The sequence below is a fragment of the Nothobranchius furzeri genome, chromosome 10 (genome assembly GCF_043380555.1).
Source record: "Nothobranchius furzeri strain GRZ-AD chromosome 10, NfurGRZ-RIMD1, whole genome shotgun sequence".
NCBI classification, from domain to species: Eukaryota; Metazoa; Chordata; class Actinopteri; order Cyprinodontiformes; family Nothobranchiidae; genus Nothobranchius; species Nothobranchius furzeri.
Genome location: NC_091750.1, coordinates 28,927,161 through 28,945,381, shown reverse-complemented (window position 1 = coordinate 28,945,381; position 18,221 = coordinate 28,927,161). Strand labels below are relative to the sequence as shown.

The window sequence follows — 18,221 nt, the reverse complement described above, 5'->3', positions numbered from 1 at the left end:
GACTTGACCTGACCACTAAATGGCATGAATGATGGTGTGTGTGTGTGTGGGGGGGGGGGGGGGGGTAGCCATATTTTTCAACGTTGGGAGTTTAGAAACTGCAATGTTAATGCTGCGTGAACGCTGCCTATTTTATTTTCCATCCTTTCCCCTTCACCAGTAACTCGTCCATCTTTTGTACGTTCTTTCTGTGTCTGTCTTCAAATTCCATCTTTGGTTCTTTTTTTAAACACAAATCCAGCAGACGAGCTCACATCACTCCAGGTTTACAGTCCCTCCACTGGCTCCCGGTAGAATATAGAATACAGTTTAAAGTTTTAGTCCTGACCTATAGAGCTCTTAACAACCAGGCTCCAAGCTACCTATCTGAGCTTTTATCCCCACACACCACCTCTCGGAACCTTAGATCCACATCTGAAAACCTCCTGGCTGTTCCTCGAACCAGACTGAAAACCAAAGGGGACAGGGCCTTTCAGACTTTGGAACAGTCTACCTTCAAATCTGCGTCTCTCTAACACTGTAGAGGTCTTTAAAAATCATCTAAAAACTCACCTTTTCATCCAGGCGTTCCCTCCCTAAATGTTTCAGAATGATGGCTTTGTTCGGGTTCACACCTTCACTTTGTTTATCCTCATGATTTTATTTTCTACTTTATCACTGCTATTGTTTTTCGGATGTTTTTATTGGTTAGAGGTATTTGCCCTGATCTTTATCATGTTGTACAGCGCTTTGTGATTTATATCTGAGAAAGGCGCTATATAAATACACTTTTACTTACTTACTTACAAATAAGGTTTTTCTTTACCTTGCTGCTGACGTTTCGTTTGCGGCTGCAAACTTCCTCAGAGCTGACGCTGATGGTGGCGTCACTTCTTACTCTGTTTATCCGCGGGCAGCAGGGGGCGTTGTCGCCCTCTGCTGCCCGCTCTCCCCTCTCCTTATTTGTGTTTAAAAAAAGAACCAAAAATGGAGTGACTCGTCCAATTTTACAAATATCGGTTTGGCGACATCTGCAGATATCATTCCTCACGGAGTTACAACCGATCAGCATGAGTTAAACACAAGTCCCATCCAGCGACTCTACCGAGTCACTTACGAGCAGACATACTCCAGTTCAGCCACTTGTCTCTGAAATGACTCGAAAACGTGTTCTTTTGAGTCGACCCGGTGAAATGGAGGCGCGTGCATATTACGAATGTCTGGTAAAATCACACGAAAGTTCCCACGGTGGAAATGAGAATAATATGTGATCAAACATGCGTTAAATTATTAAGTGAAGAAATGTAGATGTTTATTTTTTTTAACTCCCTTACAGATCAATAATAATAATTTAATCGTCTGAAATAACAACTTTTTCTTTTCTTTTTTTCTCGGTGTGTGTGTTAAAGGACTATGAGTCACTTTTCTTCTTTTTTACATTTTTATTGCTATTTGTTCATTTTTTCCACAATTTCTTTGTCAGATTTTCCTCAAAACTCAGGATTTCTTGCAGCTTGCTTGTGTTTAGTTAGTCAAGGCCAAAAAGATTTTAACAGAAGCCAGACTGACTCAAAAATCTTGTAAGCATCCACCCTCCCTCTTGTTCCGTCCCTCGCCCATCAGCAAAGTATAACTAATCATCCCCTAATTCAGAACGGCGCTCAGCGAACTATTGTACTTAATCCATGAGTGGGAAAACAAAGAATAATGAATGCGTATGCCACGGAGAGACAACAATCAGGCAGCAGGCTAGTTTTAATTGATGAAAGACCATAAACGGCACTGACAACCAATTAATTTAACCCACAATGTAAACAGGACAACAAAACAACCCAAGGAAGAGCAGAGAAACAATATTCATTACGTCTGTCAGCGTCTTAAATTGCAGAAACACCATCTGCTGAAGTGATTGGAGAATTTTATGAATTTCGATGTGCCTCCACCTCGCTTCGTTCTGCTCTTGTGTAGGATAACGTCCCAGCTCTTCTCATTCTTGGCCCTCTGGTTTGAAAATGGATCCAGCCCTCTATAATTTTATTATAATCAATACTAACACAGTAACGGCGAGCCATGTGACCTACGACCATTAGAGCGCATCAGTGGAATTACGATCATGGAGACCGCTCCAGTGCAGTCCAGCAGATCCTAATGCGATGATTCATTTTGTTGTTGGCCAAAGAGTCATTCGTAAGAAACAAATACCAGATGCTAGTTGTGCTGTTGTAAAGCAGGCTCAGAGGAACAGCGCCTCACAGTGGTGGGGAGGCAGGAGCTGTTATTTTCACTATAAGATAAAAGACACATTATTGAGTCTTTTTATCCAATACGTACTATAATCATTGATAAATCTCTCTCTCTCTCTCTCTCTCTCTCTCTCTCTCTCTCTCTCTCTCACACACACACACACACACACACGCACACAAACACACACACACACACACACAGGATAAAAAATGTTTTAACAAAAAATAGCAAGATACAGGAAAAAAGGTGATAAAACTCCGGTCCTCGAGGGCCGGTATCCTGCATGTTTTTGTTCTTTCACTGTTCCAACACAGTTGATTACCTGTGCAGCAGCTCATCAGGCTCTCAAGAAGCCTGTTGATCACCTGCTGAATGAAATTAGGTGCTTTGAAACAGGGAGAACACTAAAACATGTAGGATAGCGACCCCCGAGGACCGGAGTTTGACACCTGTGATGCTAGGTGATGCATGAATTAGGTGAACAAAAACAGAAACCTTTATAAAACGTATTATGTATTATATGATCAAACGCTTAACAAACACGCATCACGTTATGCCGCATGCTGCTGCGGATCATCTAGTTTACATATGTCAGAGTCATTTTTATGTGGCCCGCGAGATAAATATCAAAAATATATTAAAACTGGCCCGCTGGCCGATTTTACCACAAAGACTTCAACTCCCATGATATATCATGATGATGATAGATGAATAGAATAGAAAATCCCTTTATTGTTCCTCAGTGGGGAAAGCTAGACGTCACAGCAGCGATGACACGTATTACAGGAGAAAAAAAGGAGAGTAAAAAATAAGAAAAATGAATAAACAAGAAAACATAAATCCTGAATAGATTTTAAAAATGCTGATTATACCACAAGTAATGAATACCACTGATGCCTATTATTTAAAACTGACTTGCTCGTGTGTAATTTGTAGGGCTGGGGGTAAACGATTATTTTTAAAACGATTATTCTGACGATTATTTTATCGAATAGTCGACTATTCTAATGACTATTTATACAATTAATCTAATGATTATTTTTCTATTGCACAGTTAATAAAAACCAAAAAATCTCTAATAAATTCCTCAAAAACATTGATAAATTGTTACTATAAGAGAATAAACACTACAGGCCTCCCATTTTGTATAACACTGCTTTTATTGTGTTGGTTGGTTATGTTCTGGTGACGTGTGGAACGTGGGAGTGCAGGCTGCTGCCTGAGAGGTGGTTGGAGACGGAGTGTCTCCATGCTGCTTTGTTTTGGTCACTTATGTGCGTGAGGCGAGTGGTGTTATGACCCTTCCTGGGGAGTTTGGCTCGTGTGCAAAAAGGAAGGGACAAGAACGGGATTTAAAAGTTAAAATGATGATCAGGTTTATTTACAACTACAAAAAAATCATAAATCTTTCCATCCACAGGTTGGGAATAATAAAACTAATTCTGCCTGTGGGGAATTAAAACAAAAGGACAAATAACCTGGGATGTCCCACTGGGCAAAGATGACAGGGTTCTGGACCAAAATAAGGATCTCCAAAGGTCCAAACTCTAAACTGGGCGGTTAAACCAAACTCAAGGTGATATTTTACACTAAACCGAAAACCCACAACACTCTAAATGTAATAAAAGGGAGATCTACACCACAAAAAAGATGAACTCTAAACCAAAACGTAACAGCTTATCCAAGAAGCTGTTAGCGAAGATGCTAACAGTAGCTTTACCAATGTTAAGTTCAAGTTACCAAGTTTAAATAAACCAAAAACACCCAGCAGCAAACAGACCAGCACGGAGGAGAGACTGCTACCACCAAAACAGCTCTCCTACTGTCTGAAAGAAGCTCCTTAATGAAGGGAGAAACGCTCCCGGTGATTTTCTGCATCTGCGAGAGACGAAGCAGCGCATTTGACCCCGGAAGTTGTTGTCCGTTGCCAGGAGACGAAGGCGGGCAAAACACGAAAGGAACATAGTAGCGGACGGATGTTGTTCCGGGTCTTTGGTATTTGGCGGAGATGTTAGTGAAGGCGGAGAAGAGGGCGAACTAGAGGAAAAACAGGCAGATTCCTCCTCTATTCACAAACTCCTGGGGATGCAACAAGTGGGCGAGGTGCGTCGACTACCGGATCTGACGTCGACGAATTTTTAGAATCGAGCCGTCGACGTCATCGAGGCTTCGCTACAGCCCTAGTAATTTGGTTATTCCACATTCAGTGTTAATGCAGAAATAAGTTTGTTTCCAAATTTAAAGGTTCAAAATTGCATTTATGTTGATAAAGAAAATGTGCAAATTTGCCGTCACTTTTTCAAAAATATTAAGTTTGGCCCTCGACTCCGTCCCAGAGTCTCATTTCGGCCCCGTGTGAGTTTGAGTTTGACACTCCTGGTCTAGACCATCTAGACCACCAACTCCGTTCCTCGAGGGCTACCATCCAGCACGTGTTAGCTGTTTCTTTGCTCCTACACACCTGATTGAAACTGAGTAATTAACAGGCCTGCGCAGAGATAAGGAGAGGATTAAATTACTCCACTCAGGTGTGGTAAAGCAGGAAACATGGAAAATAGCAGGATGGTAGCCCTTGAGGACTGGAGTTGGTGACACCAGATCTAGACCCTGTTTCCTATTGCAGCCATTCCATTTACGTGAGTATATAGTCTGGCCATGACCCATAGATAGATCTCAGTCGTGGGGCGGATCTCCACACGCTGTTGGACAACAAACAACATGACGTACTCACCGCTACAGATGTCAGTAAATGGGACAGTACACTATACTCTGTTGAAGAAGACACAAAAATATCTATTTTCTAAATAAAGTTCCTTGATCTGCTCTTGAGTCAAAGTTCTAATAGTCCAAAGTTGATGCCACAGCTGCTTCAAAGGAGCACCCTATGTTGTTTCCCTCCGTCATCATAACATCCCACCCACCAAACCGATAACGCGCTGTGATTGGCAAGACTCAAGACTGGTCTGCTGAGGCTCTAGCGTGCTTAGACTGACTTGCAGAGCAAATTCATTTTGCTTTCTGCTACTGTCTAGATTTCTAGGCTAAGCTGTTAGCAAAATGTAGCTAAATAAAATGTGCATGTGCTTTTAAATCATGTGACTCATACCTGTGCTGTGTACAGAACTGTCACTGGACACATATGTGTGCTCCATCACACCCTTAATCAAAACATCAAGCCTTTCCTGCAGTTTTCACACACTTTTGCAAAATTTGATTCTGGAAAAACTCATGTCTCTCCTCTCTCTTTTGCACCAGAATTCTGAGCTTGCATGTTGTTTATCCAGTTATTTTCATTCTAAATTCATTGACCATGTCATGATTTCATTTACCGAATGGAGGTTGCTCTGAACCAGTATCCCACGTGGATGTGACTGCAGGTGACAGATCACCTGTTCAGAAGCTTTCCAAAATGTCTCTAAAGGTTTCATTTCCTTGCGTGAAAATCTGCACGTTTTTTCTTCCGGCACTCCAGACTACAGACGCTCCCTTATCTTTTTTTCCCAAGGCTCTTTGTCCTGTCTTCCCACAGAGCGCTTCTCTGCATTTCTTCTGAAAAACCCTATTTTTCAGAAATGGATTTAATTCATTGGTCATTCAACGCGATTGACACGATTTTCTCTACGATGAGAACGGAGGAGGGGGCTCCAACTTGCCCGCAAGGGACACACGCAGCGGGATATGTGCTCGGTTCCTGGAGGGAGTGGAAGATCGTATGCCTCTCTCAGCTGTCCATTGAGGACGTCGAAGACGTGTGGATATTCGGCCTGATGATCGCTGGATTTCTTCTGATTGGAGTGGGAGGATATCTGGTTTTCTGGAAATTTGGGAAGACGGGAGCGATTGGAGGGCGACCCGCACCCACGGAAAACACCGTCCGTGTGGAGACCTCACAGACTGGGACGTTACTCACGGTGAATCGTAAGCTGGACAATGTTCTAGCTGCGATACCGGTATTGGTGCGCAAAATGGATGTCATCACGGAGAGAGTCACTGGACGGTGTGGAGATGTTTAAAACCTAAATTGGCTTCACTGGAGGACTGGAATGATCAGTTACAGACTTCAAGGCAGAGAGGAAAATTATCTCAGCCTGACCCAAACAAAGTCTTGTTATCCGAATCTGACGCCCTGGCAGCCTTGTGAATGCCAACAACAAACCCCCACGAAGGAATGCAGACAGATGCTGCGAAGACCCGACCCCCCCTCGGATTGGTGGACTTCAGCCTGGCGAGGTCATCAACCTGCAGGTGTCAATGTGCTCTGCGCTCCTCCCAAGATCTCCCTCCCACCTGTGGCTACAGTGGCTGAGCGCCATAGGGCTGCTCTCGCTGGAGAAACAGGATCCCAGCCCCCCACCCCACCCCGCCTTCCTCTCGGTGTCTCATGTTGTGAACTGTTGATGTTCGTGCTTATATGTTTGAGGCGTTTTTTTGCATAGTAAAGCTACGCCCTGCCGGGAGTAACTCTGGTATGCCTTTTTATTCCCCTCCCCCAATTTATCCTCATGTGATCCCTTTTCATCTAATCAACGGTAGCGCGACTCTTGCTGCGAATGACCACAGTACCGATTCTTCTGCACTGAAACAATTGCCCCTCGGGGATGATTCAAGTTTTTTTGAATTTGAATTGAACACCGTCGTAGCAGGTGCGTGAGTCAGAAAGTAAAGGGAGTGTGGGACACTCCCTTTACTTTCTGACTGCAGTTAGATATAATTAAGACACTTAAAGACTAAATTTGCATTTATTGAACCCAAAAGTGGCTCAAAAATATTTTTGTCCCAATTAAATGTTATTCTAACATTATTTTCATAAATTCTTGCTATTTTGTGTTTTCAACTAAACCTAGCCCTAATTCCATAGCTGTTAAATGTCAAAAAATAAAGAATGTAAGAAAATTTCGAGCTTAAAGGAATATTTCAGATTAATTTGAAGGTACAAGTAGGAGTAGAAACCATGATGAACACTCTCAGGGCAGGATCCTTTCTAGACTAAATATCCACCTATTTTTTCTGTTAAAGTGGATTCTGTACTGTGGATTTTTGCACCTCATATCTAATGCATCGGATGGTTACAGAGGATTTAGTTGTAGCACCAACCCTCGTAGCTACACCTGGGGGAACACTGAAGGTAAACATAATGCTGCAGTCGAAGCAAAAAGATGAATACTAATAACACAAAGGAGAAACACTAGAAGGTCTATATTTATAGTGAAGCTGTAGCTATAAGATGCATCTATTACATCTAAATACAAAACATAACATTACAGGAAACAAACCTGATGAATGCAGAGAAATGACTGGAAACCACGCTGTGCTGCAGCTACTAATGTGTATGTTTGAATCATGGGTGACCCGTGGTGGAACCATCTGGTGCAAAACTGACCTAAACCTATACAAATATTAGTTTGAGTTGTTTTAGATGGAAATGTCTTCTTAAAGGGGATTTTTTTCCATTCGAGATCAACTTTATCATTTCTTCCCGACACCTCCTTCTGACTGCTGCACGAGACACCGACTGCTCAAACTCCCACACTCCCACTCCGAAGAGCTGAAACGTCCCATTAAAGGAAAAAGAAAAAAAATCCAGCCTGGATTATCGTTTTGCATCCGTTTTTAACAGCGAGCAAGCTGTTGTTGGAAAGAAGGAGAATCAGTTTAGCTGTTAGTGAAACAATCTCAGGCTCGGCTAAAATTCTGCTAAATGTAAGGAAAGCACAAGCTGAGCTCCAGAGTAGAGGCGTGGATGAAGCATGCAATGGCCTGTGGGGAAGCCCGCCGCTTGTTAGTGTCTTCAGTACCACAGGGTCCCTTCTTCCTTGCATTTCTGCCAATATAATTATGACTGGCATGCAGTTACATCTCCATGTTGTGCTGGCTTGAGAGATGTGGCAGAAAGTCACCAAAGGGCTTGCGGGAAGCGTGACAGCTGGTCATGAAGCTGCATCTCGCATCCTGTCTGCAAGCGTCTGCGAGGATGCTGCTGATGCCTCGGCTGACCGATGAGCCAGAGGCAGGAAAAGCACGAGAGGAGAAATGGCCAAGCAATCACTCAGCAGCAGACCTACTGAATGGTCCCACACGGCTGCCACCTGCGGTGTAATGAGGGTTAGCGGGTCGTGCTGCCTCTCTGTCAGCTGGGACTGCTTGGGACAGAGGCCTCATCTTACATTTGGACGCCAGTGAGCCCGTAACATAAATATAAAACTCATCCCCAACAAAAAGTCTTCATCTTTGTCCAAAACCACTTTAGAGTTAACTTTGATCGGCTGTCCTGTTAGACGTTTCCTCGACATATGAGCCTTCCCCTCAGTGCCATTAATTACTTTGTGTAGAAATACTTTATGGAGTCATTATAGTAATGCAGTTTAATTTCATTTCAAAGCAGATCACTGTCAAACACAAGCATTTGTAAGTGCCTCAGCAGATCATTCTTCAATAGCTGGAACTTCTTTGTGTGTAAATACATGTAGAGATTTTTAAAAGGATAGTTGATCCTTTCTAATGTGTGGATTCCTAATGAGCAGTCAGCATCTTACCTGCAGTACATATCAGTTATGGTAGTTTGGAGAATTGGGAAGAAGAGATAATCATCATCTAAGTTTCAGTAGTTCTGTGGTTGATGCCAAACCTATCCACGAAGCTCTCGCACAAAATCTCTCTCTCATAAAGTAATTTCAGCAGTTTTTGTCTTTTTTCAGTACCTTCCAGAATGAGTTGTTTCAGAACTCTGTCACGATGGCCACGCCCACCCCTCCCCTTATTAGCTGCTATGAGCTGTGCGACTCAGATATCCAGGAATGGGCTCAGACTAGGGTTGTCACGGTATGAAAATTTAACCTCACGGTTATTGTGACCAAAATTATCACGGTTTTCGGTATTATCGCGGTATTTTTTAAACGGTGTTGCATATGTTCAGAAAGCATTGATAGTCCTGTTCTACACAAACTGAAATAGTTTTGAAAATGTTTAACAGTGTTTATTAAACCTAAAATAACACAAAGCCTTAGCAAAAGTGCAACTTTTCACAAGTAAAGGAACAAATAGCTTCTTTTTCTGGAACATGTTACAGTAGTCAGTGCAGGTTTAAATTATACAAATCCAAACATTCAAAACATAAACAATATGTAAACAAATCAATGAAACACCACTTGTTTTCTCATATACTTGTTTTCTTCATTATCAAAATGAAAATCTAAAACTCCAGTCCACACTTGACTTGAGCGCTGTACAAGTCAACCTTAAAAAATATGTATTTAAAATAAATAGCCACTTTAAACAAATTACTAAAATAACTACTACACTATGTAATCAAATCCAAATGTTCAAGTATAAATGGCATTGAATAAGTAAACAAATCAATGACAAGGAACTAATTGTATATTTCTCTTCATCATCAACAAATAAGATGCTTCATCCAGCAACAGGGTGTCCGTGACACGGTTTAAATGCTGGCAGAGGACGCTGCGGCTGCAGTATATAGTGACTCGTTGCATTCTCCCTCAACCAAAAGTCCTCACGTCATGCATTTAAGCTAAAATGCTAATGTTAACTTACCTTGCACTGGCTGTAGAGACGTGGGTGATGGTCACTCAGATGTGCCATTAGATTCGAAGTGTTACCTTTTGCAGACACTTGTTTCCTGCACGTTCTGCAAACGGGATAGCCGTCTTCTATTAACTGTCCCTCAGCGTTTTTCAGAAATCCAAAATATGCCCATACTTCCGATTTAGTCTTCTTGGAGGGCGGATGGATGTCCTGGGCGCTGCCGTCTCCTCCTTCAGCCATTATTTCAGCTTCAAAGTTTTGGTGCCGTTGCAAACTAAAAAGTGCGTGTGCGCGCCGCGGGAACTTCAGCTGAAGCGACGGTGGCTGGTAAGGGTCATCGCGCCGAAACCGCGGCCACGGTAAACCCACCGAGATAATATAGTTTTTTAAAAACTGGACGGTTATTTTTATTGTCAACTTTTTTACCGTGGTTTACCGCTATACCGGTTACCGTGACAACCCTAGCTCAGATTAAAGCTACAGCTTTCTCTCCCATGTGAGAGGTGGTTCTATGCTAACTTCCTTGTTTGTGATGTCACAGATTGGGATCATTTGAAACGGCTCGCTTAAGGCAGAAAATTCCTGCAACCGAACACCGATAGAAAACAGATGAACGGGTTTTATTTGTGTTTGGAGTGTTTCTAGAAGCCCTCTCTAAGGAAAAAGGGAGTTTTGCGTAAAGTGTTCCCTCTACGCTCCATTGTTACCATGAAAAGCAGCTAGACTTCTTTATGTTCCTGAAGATGTTTTGCTTCTCATCCAAGGAGCTTTCTCAGTTTTAACAGAAAAGTGAAACCTTCTAGACTATTGTTGGTAATCTGACCTCACAGCCCTTCCCTATGCCTCCCTATAAAACTAACAATCCCTATAAGAGCTTAAAATACATTCCTTTATGTTGGCGTAAACAACTTCACAGACAGCTGCTGTTTATTTATCAGTCCAGATCACACAGAGGATAACAGGTTAGCAGTGTGTGCTCAGGTGTGACCAGCAGCACGCCTGTAAAACCCTTAAATAGAACACTGCCCTTTGCTCTCCGATGCTACAGCTAACAGCCACACTCACGTTAAAACGTCTTATCAAGATCCTGTAATCTTCCATAGAATGTGAACATAATTACCACCAAAGTGTGAATATCACGTGTAAATATCACACATAGCAGGTGAAGCTGCTCCATGTTTGCTTTAATAAAGCTCGAATAAACAGAGACACCGCAAATATGAAGTCAATTAGTGATTCTTTTGAAATTTGTTTAAAGGCAAAACTTTAAAGAGAACTTTTATTTACAGAGAATTAAAAATAAAAGCGTTATGTCTGTCTTTCTGGGGAAATAAATCATGTTTTGTGTAAATAAAGAATATAATTAGTTGACAGATCCAGGAGTGAAGCTGAGAAACGCTGCCCCCTTGTGACGCTACCCAGCTCCTCCTGGGGTTACGGTTTCATAATCCCTTCAGTGAGGTCTGGGTCTCTTCCCAGTAGGGAAGTACCTGGAAAACCTCCAGGGGGAGGCGACCAGGAAGCGTCCAAATCCGATGAGCCGAGTCGTTTTGATGAGGAGGAGCAACAGCTCTACTATTATTATTCCCCAAGAAATAACGGCACTCCTAAACTTATCTTTAAAGGTGCAATTTGTAAGAATGGCACTCTGTGGTCAGATGTGGTTACTGCAGTCCATTTTATAAGCAAAAATATTCCCTTTTCACTACAGTTTAGTGAGTTGCCTGACTGTTTTGAGTTACGGATCAGCACCAGAAGACTCTAGATGACAAGCAAAGACGAGGTGTACACCGTAAGTTGCCAAGTAGATGAATACATTGTTATATTTGGTGTTAGCACTCTTGGATGTTTTACGGTAGGGAGCACCTACTACATGTATTATGATGCTGTTAGCTTCCTGTTATAGTTCAGAACGACTCATTAAAGGAAGTGAAACACCACAGTTGACTCATTATTCCCTTCACACACACATTTCACTGTAATATGGAGTTGTTGGTCATTTAAAATGTACCTTAAGATATTTTCAGAGTCGTCTATTTGCTTCTAATTTAGCGTTAGCATTGTTAGCTCAACGTTAGCCTCTAGCGTTCTTCACCAGATATTAGAGTAAACCAAAGCGGTGCCATGGCTTCTTGGGGGTACAAGAAATAACTTCTGGGTCGCTCCGGTTTACTGGTTTTGGTTCTTCTGACAACTGGAGTTTTTGCCTACTGGTGTCAAATTACAAATGACTGCGATGCTGCGTTAGCTTGCTGCAGATTCAGCAACGTCATGAGCTCACATTCATGAAAACAAAGACTATATCCGGCTTTTTGTTTTCAAAATGAGAAAAGCTGACAACCCCCCAGCCGACGGAGAATAAAATCTGTTTCAGTATAACCTTCCTTCCATCACGATTGAGAAATTAGGCTTTTGTGATAATTCCACTGTAGAATTCTTACATATTGCTCCTTTAAAATTGAGCCCGACGTTCAGGGGAAGCTCATTTTGGCCTCCTGTATCCGGGATCTTGTTCTCTCTATCGTGTTCTACATCTTATTGCTGTAGTTGAGAGTTGAGACCAGTAAACAGATGGCCTTGCCTATTGACTCTTCACCTCGACAGATCGAAGCAACCCCCTCACAAGCGATGAAGCCCTGATCCGTCAGTCTTTCTCCTGCTAGATTCTACCAGGCCCCCAAACATCCTAACGGATCTCGCATTAACTGAGTTTTACATAATGTGGATTAAAAGGATTTGACTCGGTTTTAAAAAACGATCTTTTTTTGTTTGTTTGCATTGATCATCAACGCAGCCAGAGCAGCAGGTTTTGAAAAGAACACAAGCGTCTCCATCTTTTTTTAAATATTCCTTCTCCTGACGAGAATAAATGTGGAAAGGCAGCCAAACTGGTCGTTGAAGGAACCTGCGAACCTCAGCGGTCAGCATCTCATCTGCTCAGTTTGTTTAAACTTGACTGTCTGCCATGAAAATAATCCTTTGTAAACAGCTAAATGTGTTGAACTGTTCCTTAAGGATGCCCACGCTATCACCTCCCCCTGATAGTTTTGTTTTTCTTCCCATCAAAGCGGGCGGCAGCAGCACATGATAGCACGTCTCCTGGAGCGGCGCTGCATTCCCATCCTCACGAAGCGTCCGGTGTGTGTTCAGTGAAAAGTGTATCTGTGTGCGTGTCCGAGTTTATCTCTGCACCGCCTTTGGTTCCCTCTGATTTCCCTCAAGTCTTATGTCTTTCTGTCCTGTTCTAGTCTTCTGAATGCTTGCTTATGGGTGTCATTTGTTTTCTCCCCCCCAACCCTGCTTCCTCCCCTCCCATTTCTTCTTTATTTGCATGTTGTTCCTCCTGTTCCACATCTCCCTCCACTACACCTCTCCCTGTGTGCTCAGACACTGCGCCCAGCACTGAACCTGCAGCTCATGGTTGGTATCTCTCCTTTCTATTGTTTCCTCCTGTGCTTGCATGTTTGACCCTGCAGCGTGCCCACTTTTATTCCCGCACAGCGGAAATGTCAGCAGCCTGCTGTCGGTTATCCATCCATCGTTCTGATCAGTCCTTTAAGGCCACAGTGCCAACTAACCGGCACCGCTGTTGGGTTTCTGTTCAGTTTATTCTGTCAAAATAACTTCATGCCACTGCAAAAAGCCAGTTAGAGCATAAAGATCTCTAATCCCTCTTGCTGGAACAGCACTTGCGGAATGATTTCAGCAGCTAACCAATTACAGCGTTTCCCTGAAGGTGCCACAGAGTAATAAAACCGACTCCGAGGACACAGCAGATTACATCAACAGCGTTAGTTCTGTGCGGAGGCAAAAATAGACCTCATTTACTTGTTTCCATACATTTGACTGAAGATGATACACATCATTTTCTAATTCTGTCTAATTTGCATTGCTTTCCCATTATTTGTTTCTTTTTTTTTTGGCTGCCTTTTCATAATTTGCGCTAGTGAATTCATGGTCACAAGCTTTCTGTTAATCAATGTGCTCATTTTGCTCCGTCTGAAATTTAAAACTTACTTCACTCATTTGGTATAATGACCACATTAGTGAGCCGCAGAGCAAAAATGAGCCATGGGTCCCTAATAAGCTCCTGTTTGTTGCAATTTAGCGGCATGATTTCATTTAGGTAAACAAATCATTTGAAGCTTCTTGCAGGTCAACAAGCCTCACACACTAATGAAATTACAACACACACCAAGAGACGCAGGTTAGGATCCAGACCCTCCTGCAGATTCTGCCTCCACTTGCAGGATTACTTTATGGCGACTCCCCATGCTTTCTTGTTTTTGGTGTCCAGTTTGAGAAGCACGTGTGTGATCTGCTCAAGCCCGTTGTAGACTACTGTCTCAAAGTAAACCACATCTGGCCTTAAAGAAATGTTTAGTTCATTTAGAAACTGAATTCTGTTGGTTAAACTCTGTCTTCAGGGTCTTTTTCATGAGAAACGTGCAGCACTTGTTCATTAAAATGCATATTCATGAACATGGAAATTGTCTTCACACTCCATCGCTTGCATTAGTCGCAGAAAGGAAATGGTTGAATGACTGGATCAGAAAAAGCCAGTCTCTCCAGAAATGTAACGTTTGTGGCCCCACCCACCTTGGCTTGGGACCACCCATGGCGAGGAGATATAAAAGTGCATCTCAGCTAGTTTAAGCTAGTCATTAGCCTTTTGCAACTCCACAACATGGCAGAGCACTTTCACGTTTGTGTTTTAGTGGACAGAAAACATTAACAATGCATTTATACCCAAAGCAGAGCAAAATGAGATCATGGAAGAACTGTGTTGCTGTTAGCCAATCAGAGGCAAGATGTTTGCGCATCATAAGAATTAATGAATAAAACTCCTATTCCCGCCTTTTTCTGACTAACTTCTAACTCCTGAAACAGGAGCGCCAGAGCTTTATCCACAGAAAACAACTCGTAAGGAATTCATTCATAAAAGAGAGTGAGTGTGTGAGACGTTTCAAGCATCTGCATTCACCACATAAACGCTGTCACTTTCTAACAGCTGCTACTTTTTGACTCCGGTGCTGTAAAATTATTTTAATTGCCGAAACCACATGGAAAGTGTGAAAGGAGCTAATAGCCATGTTTCCCTTAGGAGTTCCAGGAACCCCCTGAGAGGAGGAAAGGTGACAGGGATCTACGTTCAGGGCTTTGCTAAGATGTCAGCATATTGTGATCGTTTTCTCAGTGGGTGATGTCACTGATCGGCTCTTAAAGGCGTCCATGAACATTAGTTCCATAATAAGCCTTATTTTGTCACAATTTGATGTCATTTAAAGCATTCAGTGGATGTGGAGACTGCTTATGTGACGTAAAAAGCGGTGTTTAGATGACTAAAAGAATCACTATTTTTTACAGCGCTCTGTGGGAGACCACAAAGTGGCCTGAATGATGGCGTTGTGGGGGATTTTGGTGTTGGGAGTTCCGAAATGGAAAAGCATGAATGCTGCTTTTTTCCATTTGTGTCCAGTCTGCTTCACCAGCAACTTCCAATTTTACATTTGCTGGTGTTTTGCTGACATCTGCTGAGATCTTTTCTCACTGAGTTACAACCAATCAGCATGAGTTTACCACAAGTCCCGCCCAGCGTCTCTACCGGGCCTTTTCCGATTACGTACCCCAGTTCGGGATAGCGGTTGGTCCCTGAAGTGGCCCGGAAAATGGACCTTTTGGGCTGGCCTTGTGAAATGGAGACACACGGATATCGCAAAGGTCCGATAAAATTTCCCGGAAGTTCCGATAGTGGAAAACAAGCCTATTTTGATTTTATTAAACAGCCATTTAAATTAATGTGTTCAATCATTCATTTAAAACTTTAGAAACATTCACATTCCTGCTTTTTTTTTATTGATGTTTGAAACATTTTGGCCATCAGATTTGATGAAAACTGTTGGTGGCATTGGTTTTCCTTAGGCTGAAGGCCCACTGTCAAATTGAGATTAGATGTTTCAAAAATGTTATTATTTTATAAAATTAAATCTTTTTTCAGCTCTATCCAATTACCTGCCTGTGCTTCCTAATTTTAACCACTATCTGAAACAAATGCTGCACCTCCAGATCTCGGTTAGGGATTTAATTACTAAAACAAGAGATAATTTGATTAGATTTTGCAGCTCCGGGATGCATAAATGTGCACATTAGGCTGGGAAAATTCAAAAGGATTTCCTTCCATTATGGTTCAATGTAGCACATTCATTTCAGCATTTTACTGTCATCGAAATTATCTTTGAATTAATCGAATTAATTCTGGTCATTACCATCAGTTATCCTGTGCCTGCTGACATGATGTCGACTTCCTCCGTCTGCAGCAGTGAAGTTTCCTTCCTGTAAATGATGACGGAGGCTCGAGTTAAAGAGACAACAGATGCTTTGTTCTCCTTTTTGCAAGATGTGCTTTTAGCAGTGATGAGTTTTTGAATGGTTACCCCAGATGTTCTATCTCAGCCCATAATCATTTTTTAAATGTTAGTGATTACCCACAGTGTGGGATCATGAGGATGAAAATCAAGTTTAATGGTAGTGTAACTGGATTTTTTGGATTATGTGCGGTAAACAGTATGAATTGTTTCAACTTTAAAGACTCATTCAGGAGGTTTTTAGCCGAAATGTCAGTTGTTTTGTTTGAAACGTGTTTAAAAACTGCTGAAAAGTAGCTGATTTAGTTCTGATTCTGAATATATTATAAAGAAAAAATATTTTCATACGTTCAGAATATGAAACATTTAGATTTTAACTATCCATTGTGCTGGTCAGAGGACATGGATCCTATTAAGTTATGCACCGAATGTAACGGAATTTTGTTTCATGCATTAACATGAAAATTAAAAGTTTATGTCTAATATTAAGAATTTTACAGTGAAACGATTACAAAACAGTAAAATGTCTCAGTCTTTGTGGAAGGAAGGTTACATTGAAATGGATTTCCTTCTCACCCAGCAGGGTTTTTCATTTTTTCCCATTGCTGAGTCTCTGTCGAGTTAATGCTGCAGCTCCGGCATTTAATTCAACTCCAGCAGGCAAAAGGCTCCAGAGAACCAAATCCAGCAAACAGGAGCAACCCAGAAGTTATTCCTTTTTGTTTTCCTCTAATATCGGGTGAAGCATGCTAGAGGCTAACGTTGAGCTAACAAAGCTAACAGTTAATTAGAAGCAAATAGTCCACTCTAAAAATATCTCAACCTACTTTTTACCAATACTTCATTATTACAGTGAAATGTGTAGCGGAAATCCATATTTTACAGTATATCCTCACGTTAAACTTTGTATGGATTTACACGGAAAAGAACAATAACATTGTCACAAAAAGGGTTCTTTCACATTCAGCAGAAGGAAATAAAAAGGGAATTTGAAACTGGCCCGCAGTTGAGCATTTTGGTTAACTCCTACATTTTCTCCCAGGAACGTAAATGTTAACAAGTGACTTGTTAAGCCGGACATAATCAGGACTTGGTCTGTCTTACCTCAACCTGCCAATAACTGACTCTTTCCCCCCAGGCTGGGTGCTCATAAAACTTCTCAAGGGTCATTCTGGAAGATTCCAGGATCTCGCCTTTATCAAAACCCTGGTATTTTTCTGTTTATCTATAACCAAAGAAGGTGTTTAGGTTGTTCACCCTTAAAATAGAAACCAAGGTGCTCTAAGTTAAAATCTTATCGGCCACAGACCTAAACTGTTTGTTTTGTGTTTTCTTTTGTGTTAAACCTCTGTCATTTGGTGTTTCTCCAGTTAAAATTCATGCTAATGGTAAAACTTTTCAGTTTTAAGACATGAATTTTATTCTTTCCCATTTAAAGTAATACTTTGATGCTAAAGTAATACTTTTTGAGGATTTATATGAATAACTGTGTTAAATTGTGATCATGGATTTTTCCATCTTGGAGAAGGTAGAGTTTATTTGGAAGAGCCACGGTGCCCTCCAGTGGTTTTTGAATAAGATACAGGTGGGCGGGCCCAAAAGGTTATAAAAGCAACCATCCGAACCTCGTGGCGGCAGTTTAAGAACAAAGGTTGCCTTAAGCTCATTACCCTGCGGGCTGTTTTCCATCTGGCCCAGCAGAACCCAGAGCTTTAAAGTAATTAGCTCTCAAAAGTTATGGTAAAAACTTAGAAGCAACTCTGTTTGTTTTGTTTTGACATCCCACGCGCAACTGGAAGTTGACACGTTCAAGACAAGTTCGCGCATTAAGAGTTGAAAGCAATTTGGAACCGTTCTCCTGATTCGGCACCATTTGTGAATCTGGACTCGTGCTCTGAATTCCACGTTTCGGTGCAGCTGAGTTGAGGACCTTAAAGTCAAGCCACGGTGGAGGAACGCATAATTCTCCAATCCACAGGCGCCTGTTGACCAACTCGGAGGCCAACATTCCTACAGAACCCTGAAGGCTTCACCCCACGGGGACTCAGGCTTACCACAGCCTTTGGCCATCTCTGGCGACGGAAAGCAGGT

The 18,221-nt window shown here is 41.9% G+C and overlaps 1 protein-coding gene across 6 annotated transcripts in view; it reads left to right on the top strand.

The window, feature by feature from the left end:
- cadm1a (cell adhesion molecule 1a) overlaps nucleotides 1-18,221 on the top strand; it is a 634,562-nt gene that overhangs the window by 563,693 nt on the left and 52,648 nt on the right. For 4 of the 6 annotated variants that reach the window (XM_054731107.2, XM_015962034.3, XM_015962032.3 and 1 more), the window contains one exon: nucleotides 13,153-13,185. The exons of the other annotated variants lie outside the window; for them this stretch is intronic. In XM_054731107.2, coding sequence (XP_054587082.1) covers nucleotides 13,153-13,185 — 33 coding nt within the window. The remainder of the gene's footprint in view (nucleotides 1-13,152; nucleotides 13,186-18,221) is intronic. 6 annotated transcript variants of the gene reach the window in all.